Below are 14,982 nucleotides of genomic sequence, written 5' to 3'. Positions count from 1 at the left end.
CCGACTCTTCGTGACCTCATGGACCAGCCCATGCTAGAACTCCCTGTTGGCCATGGCCACCTCCAGCTCCTTCAAGGTCAAGCCAGTCACTTCAAGGATACCATCCATCCATCTTGCCCTTGGTCGGCCCCTCTTCCTTTTCCCTTTCATTTCCCCCAGCATCATTATCTTCTCCAAGGTTTCCTGTCTTCTCATTATGTGGCCAAAGTACTTTATCTTTGCTTCTAATATCCTCCCCTCCAGTGAGCAGCCAGGCTTTTATTTCCTGGAGTATGGACTGGTTTGGTCTTCTGGCAGGCCAAGGCACGCTCAGAATTTTCCTTCAGCACCACAGTTCAAAAGCGTCTAACTTCCTTCACTCAGCCTTCCTTATGGACCAGCTCTCACACCCATAGGTTACTACAGGAAATAGGTAAAGGTAAAGGTTTTCCCCTGACATTAAATCCAGTTGTGTCTGACTCTGGGGGTTGGTGCTCATCTCCATTTCTAAGCCGAAGAGCCAGTGTTGTCCATAGACACCTCCAAGGTCATGTGGCCGGTATAAGTGCATGGAGCACCATTACCTTCCTGCCAAAGTGGTATCTATTGATCTACTCATATTTGCATGTTTTCGAACTGCTAGGTTGGCAGAAACTGGGGCTAACAGCAGGAGTTCACGCTGCTCCCTGGATTCAAACCGCTGACCTTTCAGTCAGCAAGTTCAGCAGCTCAGAGGTTTAACCAGCTGCACCACTGAGAGCTCCAAAGTGGTGTCAAGCTGCATTAAATCTGTAGTGTGGATACACTCTCTGTGCCCCATGTATAAAACTACAGTGGGGTGATGTGTGAGGCACAAAGTTTTCCCCATCTTTCTTCTTTTGACTCCTATAGACTAGTAAAATTATTGGCAGATGCATTCTTTCAATCATTATGGGTTCAAATATGTTATATAATGTAATGTTCGGAAAAGACTTCTGTGTGTACTGCTGCATCTGATCTTCAAAGGACCTTTGTTAATTATTTTAGATGACAACATCCAGAAAGGAAGCATGGGATTTGCAGGGTGTGTCTACACTGTACAATTAATGCAGTTTGACACCACTTTCACTCCAATGACTGAATGCCATGGAATTGTGGGAGCTGTAGTTTGATGAAACAATAGCACACTTTGGCAAGAAGGCTCAAGATCTTGTCAAACTACACCTCCCAGAATTCCATAATAATGAGCCAATTGGTGTCATATTGCATGGATTCTGCAACATAGATACACCTGCAGTCCAAAGCTCTGATGTTACAGGGATATGGCAATGTTCTTGCAACAGGTGAAGACTGGAGCTCTACATTGGTGTGAAGCACTTGCCCCAAACTGAAGGTTTTGGTAACTAATAAACCATCACTTGAATACCCATCATTCTCTGCTCTCTTTCAGATCACGTTGGGTCAGCTGGGGGCCATGTCAGAGAGGGACCGGCCAACAAGCAGCCTAAGTCAAGCCAGCAGCACTGCCACCATCTCTTCCGTCTCAATGGGAGCCAAGGTGAGACATGAAATTCACTTATGCTTCAAATACACCTCACACATATTGGCCAAAACTAATTTTATTCATAACATTTAAAAATAAATTTGCACATGAAGCAAAGCTTGTGTACATTGAATTGTCATAAAGACAAAGATGTCACTATCTGAGTCATCTAATTGGTCAGTTTTGGATTTTGGAGTATTTTGGAATTCCAGATAAGGGATGCTCAACTTGTAGTAACTTTAGTACAATTATTTAGTTGGATCTGTAATGTTGGAATTGTATCTTTTCCCCATTTCATAACAACAACAACACTTTATTTATATACTGCCCTATCTCCCCCAAGGGGGCTCAGGGTGGATCACAGTACATATACACAACAAACATTCAATGCCGTTTGGACAGTCAGGACAGAACAGACAGAAAGAAGGTATGTTGTGTTGACATCCAACTTTTTGGCGCCTTGGAGGTTGTGCTCAAATCCAACCACAGGGGTGTGCTGTTGCTCCATCCTCTATGATGAAGAGCCATCAGGACTTCCTTTTGGTCTCAGGTGTTTTCTGGTCTTTTTCTTTTATGGTGTCGTAAAATACCTCCCCTGCTTTTTAGCAGTACCTAATTTCTCTACTTACAGCTCTAAGCTGTTTTCAAACTGTTTAGGTAAACAGTGAGCTGGGCTGACAGTCAGATGCTCACTCTGACCTGGGCTTCGAACTGGCAACCTTTCAGTTGGTAGATCTTATTTCTACTGGTGGTGATTAACCAGCTGTGCTATAGTCCGGCCCTAGACCAGTTGGACTGGGTTTTTTTAGAGCCCTTATGTGCTATAGGGTGCATTTACACTGCAAAATTAATGCAGTTTGAAACCACTTTAAGTGCCATGGGTCAATGCTTCAGAATCATGACAGAATATCTTTAGCCTCCTCTACCAAGGAGTGCTGTTGCTCCACCAGACTACAGCTTCTATGAATCTATAGCATTGAGCCATGGCACATTGAAGTGGTAAGAAATTGCATTAATTCCACAGTGTAGATGCACCTAAGGTGGGCCTTATATAGGGCAGTCTCATATTCTATTTTCTCTGTTATCTAAAAAGCTGAGAGCTAGAAAATCAGGTACCAGCCTCTCTTGCAGCCAACAGACAAGGAGCATTTGGTACTTGAGAAATTGGCCTCATAGGAATGGGTCTGTCTGTTCAAGTGCAACTGCTTGCTTGCTCTTTCTACTCTTAGCTTCACAGGTGATTGAGGAAACACCACATAAGCCACAATTTGGGACTCTTCCAAAAAAGAGCCATGCCATGCCTACAGCGATCCCAGCTGGCAGAGCCCCATTATTTGATAGATATCGACATTTTTCTGCCTACCAAATGCTTGTGGGTTGTTCTGCTCGAATTGTCACTGGCGCTCGCTTTCATCAAATCAAGAAATATAGGATTTGGGACATTCTGTGTGGCTCCGATACGGGACCAGAATCCAAGCCTCCAAATATAGTCCTGCATAAACCTACTGCTGTTGACTAACTGAAGTTATATGTATTTACCTCTTTGTTTCCCATAGCGAAACACAGCCCGGACAGTCCAGAAGGTACATACTTTTGGAAAAAGGGCAAACTCCATCAAGAGAGATCCCAACTCACCTGTTATCATGCGTGGGTGGCTTTACAAACAGGTAAATGAGAGTGAGAAAGCAACATGACTTATCTATCTATCTATCTATCTATCTATCTATCTATCTATCTATTTACTTATGACATTTATATGCCGCCCCTCTCTCCCCGAAGTAGACTCAAAGCGGCTTATGAGTAATATGTAAATACTTGTGGCAGCCCTGTTGTTGGTTAAATGATGTCCAGCCATTTTGACAAGTTTCCAATTGTTTACCGAAGAGTCTGTAGTTACTGTTGTCAGTACATAACAGTAGTGTATTGAGTCCCTGTATCTGGAGAAAGGTGGGATAAAATTAAAGTAATGAATAAAGTAATAAGCCCAGTATGATCCATCAGCAGAGATAGCAGCCCACAAGGATTTCCCTTGCCCGAGCCCCCTTCATATTTGAATATCGACCCTTCTTTAGCGGTCTACTGGGAAAATAGGATATTGATAGCTTGGTGGGATTCCTGTGTTCCTTGATAAGTGTTATGGTGACCTTTGATGTTATTTCTTCCTTTCCTTTTTTTAACAGGACAGTTCAGGACTTAAGCTATGGAAACGGCGTTGGTTTGTCCTTTCCAATTACTGTCTTTTCTATTATCGAGGTAATTGGAATTTATTTTAGTCCCATAGTTTAATCTGAAGGCATCTCAGAAAGGAATATATTGTAATGTGCAGTGAGTTTGCCGTATTCATGAGGTCACAGGTCCAGGAAGCACCATGGACACAAAAGAAACTGAATGATCACATTCAATATTATTAAATGGTAGAGATGTGGGCACACATGCTTCAATGTGTTTGTATTTACATTGTTGCCAATTTATTTATTTATTTGTTTGTTTGTTTATTTACAGTATTTATATTCCACCCTTCTCACCCCGCAGGGGACTCAGGGTGGATTACAATGTACATATACATGGCAAACATTCAATGCCATAGACACACAACATATATAGACAGGCACACAGAGGCTATTTAACATTCCAGCTTTTTCATGAGAGTATTCTGGTCACCAGGGGAGCTGTCTCTTCACCGTCCCTTTGTGACACTGATGAAGTACTTCCTCATTCTTTACATGCTTACTGGAGATTTTTATGGCGTCGTAAATTAACCTCCCCGCATAAGCGGTACCTAAATTTCCTACTTGACAGATGCAACTGTCTTTTGGGCTGCAAAGGTCAACAGCAAGCTACACAAATTGGTCGGAAGCTCACTCCAACCCGGGCTGGCTTCAAACTCATGACCTTTTGGTCAGTAGTCATCTTAATGTAGCTGACTCCCAGCCAGCTGCGCCGCAGTCCTGGTGCCACGATCTGTGGTTGCTGGATATCACAGGTCCAGATTCTGCGATTCTGGAGAGCCTATTAGAACTGTACTTCCAGAGGGAGGACTTGAGGTGTATAAGGTAGACGTAGCACTGGAGAAACTGGAGAAACTGGGAGTAGAAGATTATCAATGTCAAAATAATCAAAATCTTCACCATAGATCAGAGGAAGCCGCAAGGGCTTTGACAGCAATGACTGTTACAGAGATAGGGATGTTACTCTTAACAGTAGTTGAATGATTAAGCACAAATTATTTGTGTTTTCAGACAGTCGTGAAGAAATGGTTTTGGGCAGCATCCCTCTCCCTAGTTATGAAATCCGGACAGCGTTCTCCAAAGAGAAGAAGAACCGGCGCTTTGTGTTCAAGGTCAGTCCTTTTCTGTATCCGCATTTATGGTTATGACTCTGCTGGATCAAACCAAAGTCCTACCAAATTCAGTCTTTGCTGTGTGTATGTTTTTTTGTACATTGGCATATCTTTGTCTCTAACAGTTCAAAGACATACCTAGTAGGTACATCAGTTTAACAGCTGAGTAACCTAATTGCCTTGAATGAATGCAATTTTCCCAAAAGGTTATGACTCTTAACACAGTGGTTCTCAATCTGTGGGTCCCAGGTGTTTTGGCCTACAACTCCCAAAAATCCCAGCCAGTTTACCAGTTGTTAGGATTTCTGGGAGCGGAAGGCGCAAACATCTGGGGTCACACAGGTTGAGAACCACTGCTCTAACAGGTCATGCTTTTACCAAGAGATGATGGCATAATTTTTCAAAAGGTTTTGACTTTTAACAGGGTCATGCTTTTTCAAAGATCATAAAATCTCCCAAAAGTTATGGAGATTTCTGTTTTCCAAAAATCTCACCTTGCTGCGACAGCCACATATTTTGGGAGGAACTCCATAAGTACAAGAAACTTCTCAGATCACTGCTTTGGGATCCTCTGCTGCTGGGGAGTAGACTTATTCCCTTCCATTAGAAAAGTCCCTTTTTGGATGGTGCTTTATGATCCCTGCTTCTGGGTAGCGGAATTATTTTTCCATTTACACAGCTCCATTTTTGGATAGTTCTTCATGAACCCCAGCTTCAGCGGAGTCAGGTTTTTCATTTTTTTGTGCTCAAGTCCCTTTTTGGATTGTGGTTCAAGATTCTCAATTTTGGGGAACAGAAATGAGCTCTATGGCCTTTTTGACAACCTTGGCTTGGTTGTTGTAGGGTTTGGGGGCCATACCTTGGATTTCTCTTTCCTTCTGTCCCAAGTAGGGCATAATGCCCAAGGTGAGTCTTCCACATATTGTGCAGCCACAATTTAGTTCCCTTCCCTTTTGAGTGAGTAGAAGTAGTTTCACTTACTGAAAGAATGTAACTTCTTTGACATTGGTTTCCCTTCCTTTATTCTTAACATGCCTTTTACATGCCCTTACATTTTATTCTCAAGTTATCCGTAAGTACAGGAAATTCTGTAATTTTGGGACACAAACCTGTTCTTGACTTATTTACAAGACCAACTTATTGTTGACTACAGTTGGTTCTCCACATTTGCACATTATCCACTGTTAGCATACAAAATATGGGATTGCTTGCTTGAGTGAATTATTTGTTAATATAATAAGAAAACCCATTGTGGTTGGAATTAAGACCCTGGCAGGAACATTACCAGGCAAACATGTAGCAATAATGAGAAACTCACCATTTTGAGACATGGAAAGCTGGTCTGAGTCTGATGGGTCTGGAAGCCAGAAGTCTTGGCTGACTTGGCAGAGGCTGCCGAGCAGAAAAGTTGGGCTTGATGCTTGTTTACTTTCAAGAGCTCATATGTTGCTCTAAATCAGAGAACACGGTTTGCTGGCAGCCATGCAGGAAATGCATCAGGAGCCAAGAAGTCTACTATGGGTTCTCTTTTCTTACAGCTATTTAGCAATCTCTCTATATATATATTTGCTGCCTCCTTGAGGATATTTTGAGTTCTACAGGGACTTCTTTTCTCTCCCTCTTCCAGGCTGAACATCCTGGCATGAGAACATATTACTTCAGTGCGGAAACCCAGTTGGACATGAACAGTTGGATAAGGGCGATGAACCAGGCAGCAACAGCTGAGTGTGACTGTGGAAACTAGTAAGGATTGTTGTGTACAGCCATGTGCTGGATTAATTATTGCATTTGTGGCCAAGAAAAAGCCATTTTCTTGGCTGAGGCAAACAGCGATGATGGATTATAGCACTGAAATAGTACCTTTCCAACATGACCAACAAGGTGCTCCTTTGCACCAAAGAGAACCAAGCTAGTTTAGGGAACATTGGACAGATGTGCGAGACACACCTCTGTCTTCCTACCTCAGCTTCTGCTACCTGAGATGGTTTTCTCGTTCTGCCTAATGGTTGAAAATAAACTAAAAATCAATTCCTTATAGAAAAGGACTGGGCTGTGGCGCAGCTAGCTGATAGCCATCTACATTAAATCACTACTGACCAAGAGGTCATGAGTTCAAAGCTATCCCGGATCGGAGTGAGCTCCTGACCGTTAATAGTCTAGCTTGCTGTTGACCCATGCAGCCCGAAAGATGGTCAAGTGGGAAATTTATGCAGGTAGGCTAATTTAACTAATTTACAATGCCATAAAACCTTCCAGCAGTAAGCAGAAGAATGAGGAAGTACTCAATCAAAGGACTCAGTGTTACAAATGGACAGTGAAGTAACAGCTCCCCCCTGTGGCTGGAATTGAGCCAGAATCAAGCATACCCTCAGGAAGCCAGAAAAGCTGGAATGTAAAATTGCCTCTGTGTCTGTCTATATATGTTGTATGTCTAACTGGCATTGAATGTTTGCCATGTATATGTACATTGTAATCCGCCCTAAGTCCCCTGCAGGGTGAGAAGGGCAGAATATAAATACTGTAAATAAATAAATAAATAAATAAATAATAAAATTCCAAACAACTGTTCTTATAATATCCTCTTCTGTCCCATTAATGGAATTCAGTTCCTGGACAATCTTTTTGATGCATTAGCCTGGTGATGGAGATAATGCATCAAAGAACAGACTCCTCAACCTCTGAGGATGCCTGCCATAGACGTGGGTGAAATGTCAGGAGAGAATGCTTCTGGAACATGGCCATACAGACCAGAAAACTCACAGCAACCCATCAAAGAACTGTCTAGGGAATTGGGTTCCATTAATGGCACAGAAGGGGGACATCATAAGAATAGCTGTTTGGAGTTTTCCATAAAACCGATTTTGGTTTATTTACAGCTAAATGGTCAATAAGAGCCTGTATTATTGATTTATTTACTTCTTTTCTGCCCCACCTTTTGTACCCAAGGGGACTTAAGACGGCTTACAAATTTGGCAACAATTCAATGCCATACAAGTAAACAGTAAAAAATCTCATAAAATGTGGACAATTTAAGCATATAAACAATTAAAACTCGTAACAATCTATCAAGCAGATAAAAAACCACATATATGTATTGGTTAGTAAGGAAAGTTAAATTGCAATTTTTTTGATTGATGGGAAGGGTGGCAAAAATAGATTTTTAATTGACATTGTAGATGGTTGTAGGTAAACATAAATGCATTGCTTAAGCAGAACTTTGAGCAGCTTGTGGTCAAATTAGTCTTGGGCGACTACAGCTCTCAAAATTCCCCATTCAGCTTGTGGATTTTGGGAGCTGTAGTCCAGAAAAGGTAATTTTTCCGAGTCTGATTTAGAAAGCATGTCTAATCTTCCTTTCTGCCCCATCTCAGCACCCGGGGCCTCCAAAGCCAGTCTGTGTCCACTCATACCAGCTTAGACGATGTCAGGGATGTGCCAGATGACTATGCCAAAAGCGCCGAATCGCTGGAAATTGCCCGTCTCTCTGAGAAACAGGAGGACGAGGCCTCATTATCTGAGAGCCTCCACCAGCAAGATAGTCAAAGGGGTTCCCCTCCCCCCAGGAGGATTTCTTTATCCAGTTCTGTCAACGGGATCTACTATAATGAAAGGATAGAGCAGCCAGATTTAAGGTAAGCACTTGAAAACTGTTGGAAATAGCAACCTTCTACAAGCCTCATATACTAGTTATTTGTTATGTGTATAATTCAGAATTCTTACAATATTGTATGTATATTTTGATATGCAGCTTCCCCCTTAACTCTATGTTGTTTGAGGTTGTGTGAGGAACTGCAGACCGTGTGACCAGATCTGGGACTATTCAGACTGAGACTCCATTTTTAGAAGTTGTTTACATCAAAAACAGTACAGCTTAGAAGTAAAATCAGTGTCAGTATGCTGCAGTGTGTAGTCAGTCTGTATTGAGACAATGTTTAGTAATGTATTAGACTGAAGAGAGTGTTAGTCTGTCTGCAACAAAAAGACTGAAACAGAATGCTTTAGAGAACTTACTGTTTAAACTCTTAATCAATAAGAAATGTACTTGTATGCTGAATACATGAAGTTTGTAAGTAATTCAGCTATGCTACCTTTAACGAAGACTACCTATTTTTGGTCTCTTGAGAGCATGACTTAAACGCAATATATTTTATGAGAGAATAGATGTTTTTGGGCAACTGAAATACCACTTCTGAAGATCTACATTTTGTGCATTGGCATATCTTTGTTCCTAACAGACTAGAAACAACCAGGCTATCAGTCTAACAACTGAGGAGCCTAACAGGCCTTGCATGAATACTAGTGGATATTTACCACTAATGAGAAGATTCACTCAAATGAGTATTTAACATCATTCTTTACAAAAGGATTATGATTATTTCAAATAGTGTGAATACAAATTAGTCCCTAAAAGTGTCAAATTTCCAAAAGGTTATGGAGATTTCTGGTTTCCCAAAAAGTTATGATCTCTAAAAGATTATGCCTTTCACCCACCCCCCCCCCCAACCAACCCCAAAACATGAAATAGCAAATTGATAATGGAGAGATCCAGTTCACCAGAAGAGGGTACCGTAGGAAGCAGGGAGGAAGTGTTGACTGTGGGCACCATTTTGCTCCCCAAAGTGGGCTTAAGTTTCATTTCTGCCTACTCTTCTATAGCAAATAACTTTTATCACATTTGTAGTTATGTTTGTGAATTGTAATTTGTGCTTTTTATGTAGGATGTGTTTTATGTTAACCCCTCTTATGAGGAACGGCAGGGTCTATGAACGATGACAGTGACAATTATTTTTCTTTTTGGGTCATTCTTTCCCATTGGCAGCTCCCTGTCTTCCCAGACGCACGGCTGTCCCTCTCCCATTTCATGCACAAAATTCATCTCCGGGCCTCGATCCCCAGCCCCTCCTCCCTCTGAGAGCTCACCCCCTTCCTCTCCTTCTCGGACCTCTCAGACTTCCCCTATGCTTTCCATCCGCTCTTCTCGCTCCTACTCCCTTCCCTTGACCCCAGCTGAGTCCCCACGTATACCCGAGGTTCACCTGTCGCCCAATCATGTCCACCGGAAACCCCCACGGACAGCTGCAGCACAGGCAGCCTCGTGCGAAGACCTATCCTCTCGGGCTTCTCCACGGACTGTTATTGTACGTCCCAACACTCCCATGGGAAGGGTTGACATCGCCCCCAGCGAAACCCCTCCGAGTAACCCCTATGCCATACTGGCACCTGGCACCAGGGGCCGCTCCCTGACACCCGCTGACCGCTATGATGTCCATCCGTCCTCTGAAGAACCTTATGGCAGGCGCTATACTCGGAGCCCTCACCCTATCAGAGCCCGACCTATGGGTGAGGACAGCCTCATGGCCACACTGGGGAGGCCACAACAGAACAGAGTAAGTAGAGATCCCAGCAATCGTGGGCATCATGGTACTGGGTTTTGTATTTCCCCTGACGTTAAACTCTTCACTGCTTTCATGTTTCCTAACAGTTTCCAGATCGAGCTTATATTTCTCCATCTACTGGACCAACCCGAGCTTTGGTCATGAATCGACTTCATGGCCGACTGGTGAGTATTGATCATATGTGTGTGGGCACATCACTCTTAGAGTGTGGGGAAGTCAGAGGGCCTTTAGGACTACATTTCCCAGAACCTTCCGCCCATTATGACCACAACTATGCTGGCTGGAAAAGTCAGGAAACTATACTCCCAACAGATTCCTTAATTTCTCCCAGCTCTGCCTTTTCTCTCCCACTCACTTTGTCTCTTCCTTAATATTCCCGTATCCTGCCAAATATACAAACGCTAGCTCTCCAGAACATCAGGTTGCTGACTCTAATATCTCCTCTCCCAACTTACAATGAACAGGACTGTGTCTAATTTCCTCTTAAAACAAAAAAGTAGGAAATTTTGGACCATCATAACCTTAATTCTTTCCCAATGTCATCTAAATTCTGTACTATTCAAAGACCCATTCTGCCACACAAAAGAAGCACACACAAAAGGAGATTCCACCTGAACTTGAGGAAGAACTTCCTGACTGTGAGAGCTGTTCAGCAGTGGAACTCTCTGCCCCGGAATGTGATGGAGGGTCCTTCTTTGGAGGCTTTTAAGCAGAGGTTGGATGGACATCTCTCAGGGTGCTTTGAATGCAATTTTCCTGCTTCTTGGCAGAGGGTTGGACTGGATGGCCAACTCTATGATTCTATGATCACAATGAAGTAAGTGTCCTGCTTGCTTGTGTGATTTCTCTGCCATCTTTCAAGCTGCATTCACTGCATCAAAGACTTGAAATTTGGCTTTTTTCAAAATCACACCAAAATAAATGACAAAGATCTTAGAAAGCCACACCGGGCAACCAATATCGTAGTCCACTGTTTTTCTGCAGTTTCACAGAACTGTCCTGCAACCTGCTATAAGCGCTGCTCCTTAACATTGCCTTCCCCGTTTCCTACAGATCACCCCTCATTCAGCCTCCTCAAGCTACCTGCACCTACCACCCTTGCCCCCCACGCCTAACCGATCCACCCCTGCGAAAAGGACATCTTTAGGGAACATGGTATGTGATATGTTTGTCTTTGTCCCTCTGTCTGTTTGCAGACTGATGGTGACGATATCTAAACAGCACAAAGAGTTGGCTACGTGGAATGTTCAGCAATGGGGGTGATGATGATGATGATGATGTTGTTGTTGTTGTTGTTGTTGTTGTTGTTGATGATGATGATGATTGATATCCCAGTTTTTTTTTAAATAGTCTTTATTGGTTTTCAAAATTTAAAAAGAGTACAAATACAAATAAGAGTACAAATAACACGAGTATGGACGACTATGGACAAAACACTTGGTTGTATCTGGAACTGCAAATCCTGGTTAAAATATCCCATTGAGTCGTGTCCGCTTAGCGGGCACGGAATCGGTTTATCCCAGTTTTTTGCCAGCATGTATTTACAAGCACTAACCTTCCAGGTTGTAAAGACCAATGTTGATGTTGGCTTGTTCAGAATTATCCTCCATTGTTCAGGCAATAGGGCTCCCAGAGCTGCTTAAATATTATTAATTTGAAAATTCCCTGCAAGGAAAGGGAAATGGCAGTATGGAAGGAGTTTAAGTCCAGCAGATGCCCGCTGCTCTTCTCTCTACCAGAAATCAGAACAATGGTAGCTGAATCATGGAGATGAGACCCAGTATTTCCAGATGGCAAATCAGTTAAGGGGCAATGTGGGAGGCTGTTAGACTGGTTATACCATGCAACAAATCCTTGCCTTCTTCGCTTGCTTATCTATATGGGATGTTGCTTATTGTTTTACCTGTTTGCTTTTCCCTATAGTAAAATCAATATGTGTGAGTATAGATCAGGCATGGGCAAACTTCGGCCCTCCAGGCGTTTTGGACTTCAACTCCCACCACAATTCCTAACAGCTTACTTGTTTGTGGAAGGCTTTTATGGCTGGAATCACTGGGTTGTTGTAGGCTTTTGGGGCTATATGGCCATGTTCTAGAAGCATTCTCTCCTGACGTTTCACCTGCAGGACATTTCATCCACCTCTGAGGATGCTTGCCATAGATGCGGGCGAAACGTCAGGAGAGAATGTTCTAGAACATGGCCATATAGCCCGAAAAACCTACAACAACCCAGCTTACTGGTTGTTAGGAATTGTGGGTTTTGAAGTCCAAAACACCTGGATGGCCGAAATTTGCCCATGCCTGGTATCGACTAAATAAAAATAAGTAGGCATTAATATAAAAATTAACATAGGGCTTTCTGCATACTTTCAATCTGAAATTAAACAAAGGAAAGGAAGGTGGGTCAAGATATCCAAGAAACATAGGTACATCTAAAGCAGTGGTGAACAAGCAGTGGCCCACCAGCTGTTTTGGACTTCAGCTCCCATAACTCTGAACCATTGGACATGCTGTCCAGGGCTTCTGGGAGTCCCAAACACCTGGAGGGCCACAGGTTGTGCACCACAGACCTGCCAACCTTTAATAGATGAAAACTGGAACACATACAGCCAAGTAATGCCAGAGTCCTTGCAAAAGTCCTTAAGGAAGAAACACACACAAACTAAAAGAGTTTGCAGCGGTTTGCTTTTGCCTGAGCCTACGGGAAAGGGCAATATTCCATTCGTTCTCCTCTTTTCCTTGCTGAGTTAACTAAGTGCACATGCCTTTTTTGTTTTGAACTCAATCTGTAACAGCGAAAGTAAGCTGAGGACAACATGAGTAATATAACAACAACAACAACAACAACAACCTTTATTTATAACCTGTCCTATCTCCCCGAGGGGACTCAGAAGGAGAAGGACTATGAACCAAACATTTTAAAAACAGTTGCAAAAGTGGGATGGCACAATTGATTAGGGCTGTCCCTGCCATATCAGGACAATTGGAGGGTATTCAAAATCTGTGTTATAGTTGCTAGGCTGATGAACAATAGATGAACTTAGCCCAATCACTTTCTCTCTACCCATCCCATCTCAGAGACATTTTGTTAGGACCCAGTGGGTAGGTAGAGAGCGATTTATGTACTCCTTTGGCCTTGTTGAAAGGAAGGCAGGCTATAAATCATTGATACAACAGTTTTGGAGTTGGGAGGATCACATTGGCTGGACTGCTTGTAGAGTTCCGAAATACTATGCCATGGAATTCCCTTGTCATTTCAGGCAGTCAGAAGAGATATGTTCTAATTGCTTTAATACCTTTTCGGAGAGGGCATGCTTCTAATTTTTAGAGTGCCCACCTACCAAAACAGTCTTTGAACCAATGGTAAAACATCCGGGCATCCCCTGGGCAACGTCCTTGCGGACAGCCAATTCTTTCACACCAGAAGCAACTTGCAGTTTCTCAAGTTGCTCCTGACACAGAAAAAAAAGTCTTTTTTTCAGAGGGAAGAGGGAGAATAGAAAGTAATTATCAGCTTAACTTCACTCAGCGGGTACCAATCTTCTGTCTATCAGTTGGCATTAAAATAATCTGAACTGCTGAACCATTTTCTACCTTTCAAACATCTAAATGACCTGCAGGCAATCCGTAATCATTTGCCACATTTCTGTCTTGCTTTTGAGCTATTCAAAGAATGCTTTTATATATACGGGAGCTCAGTAACCTTTGCCAGAAACCTGTACGTTAGGTCAATATTATTAGTCTTAAATTGACTGAGAGAACAGATTGCCAAAGCAAATCTTGGCTGAAGCGCCATTTGAACTTGGGACTTTCTGGGTTACGTTCTAAGCCACCGTTAGGTAGGTCTGATCTTATCCGATTCAGTTTGACAAAAGGCATCAGTTTACTTTGAATTAAACTGGAATGAAAATGGAAAACTGCTTTCCCAAAGTAAAAAAAATCTTCCTATACCTGGAAAGATAGGACTTTTATGTAGAAGATGCTGTCTTTGTTTTTTTCCTTGAGTTTTCTTTTCAAGATTTGTTCAGCTGGGGTCTACCTTTCTTCTCTGATGTGGAGAGTATGTGACTTGCCCAAGGGGGTAGGAGCCCATGGGAGCGCAATGGGTTAAACCCTTGAACAGGCAGAACGAAAGACCAACAGGTCAGAGGTTCAAATCCAGGGAGAACACTGATGAGCTCCCTCTGTCAGCTCCGACTGCCTATGCGGGGACATGAGAAACACCTCCCACAAGGATGGCAAAACATCCAAACATCAGGGCATCTCCTGGGCAATGTCCTTGCAGACAGCCAATTCTCTCACACCAGAAGTGACCTGCAGTTTCTCAAGTCGCTCCTGACAATCTATATAAATAAAAATGTAATGTTAGTTTGTGGGATTAACATAACTCAAGAACCACTGGACAAATGAACACCAAATTTGGACACAATACACCTATCAGGCCAATGAGTGACCATCACTCATAAAAACACTGAAAAACACAGCAGAAGGGACTTAAAAAGCCAAAATATATAAAAAAACACATTACAACGCATGCACAAAACCACACATATATATATACACAAACACACATTTTTTTGTTGTGTCAGGAGCGACTTGAGAAACTGCAAGTCGCTTCTGGTGTGAGAGAATTGGCCGTTGCCCAGAGGATGCCTGGATGATTTGATGTTTTTATCATCCTTGTGGGAGGCTTCTCTCATGTCCCCGCATGAGGAGCTGGAGCTGATAGAGGGAGCTCATCCGCCT

General features: G+C 42.7%; 1 protein-coding gene across 5 annotated transcripts in view; it reads left to right on the top strand.

Annotated features, from left to right (window-relative positions):
- Nucleotides 1-14,982, top strand: part of LOC132777923 (pleckstrin homology domain-containing family A member 4) — a 54,444-nt gene that overhangs the window by 21,415 nt on the left and 18,047 nt on the right. For all 5 annotated transcript variants that reach the window (XM_067469898.1, XM_067469897.1, XM_067469895.1 and 2 more), the window contains exons 2-10: nt 1,409-1,516; nt 3,058-3,168; nt 3,682-3,754; nt 4,741-4,841; nt 6,469-6,584; nt 8,213-8,473; nt 9,661-10,228; nt 10,324-10,401; nt 11,291-11,392. In XM_067469898.1, the coding sequence (XP_067325999.1) occupies nt 1,433-1,516; nt 3,058-3,168; nt 3,682-3,754; nt 4,741-4,841; nt 6,469-6,584; nt 8,213-8,473; nt 9,661-10,228; nt 10,324-10,401; nt 11,291-11,392 (1,494 nt within the window). In that variant the 5' untranslated portion in view covers nt 1,409-1,432. The remainder of the gene's footprint in view (nt 1-1,408; nt 1,517-3,057; nt 3,169-3,681; nt 3,755-4,740; nt 4,842-6,468; nt 6,585-8,212; nt 8,474-9,660; nt 10,229-10,323; nt 10,402-11,290; nt 11,393-14,982) is intronic.

This window comes from Anolis sagrei, chromosome 6 (assembly GCF_037176765.1).
Source record: "Anolis sagrei isolate rAnoSag1 chromosome 6, rAnoSag1.mat, whole genome shotgun sequence".
In the NCBI taxonomy this organism is placed as follows: Eukaryota; Metazoa; Chordata; class Lepidosauria; order Squamata; family Dactyloidae; genus Anolis; species Anolis sagrei.
This window is presented reverse-complemented; position numbering and strand designations above follow the sequence as displayed.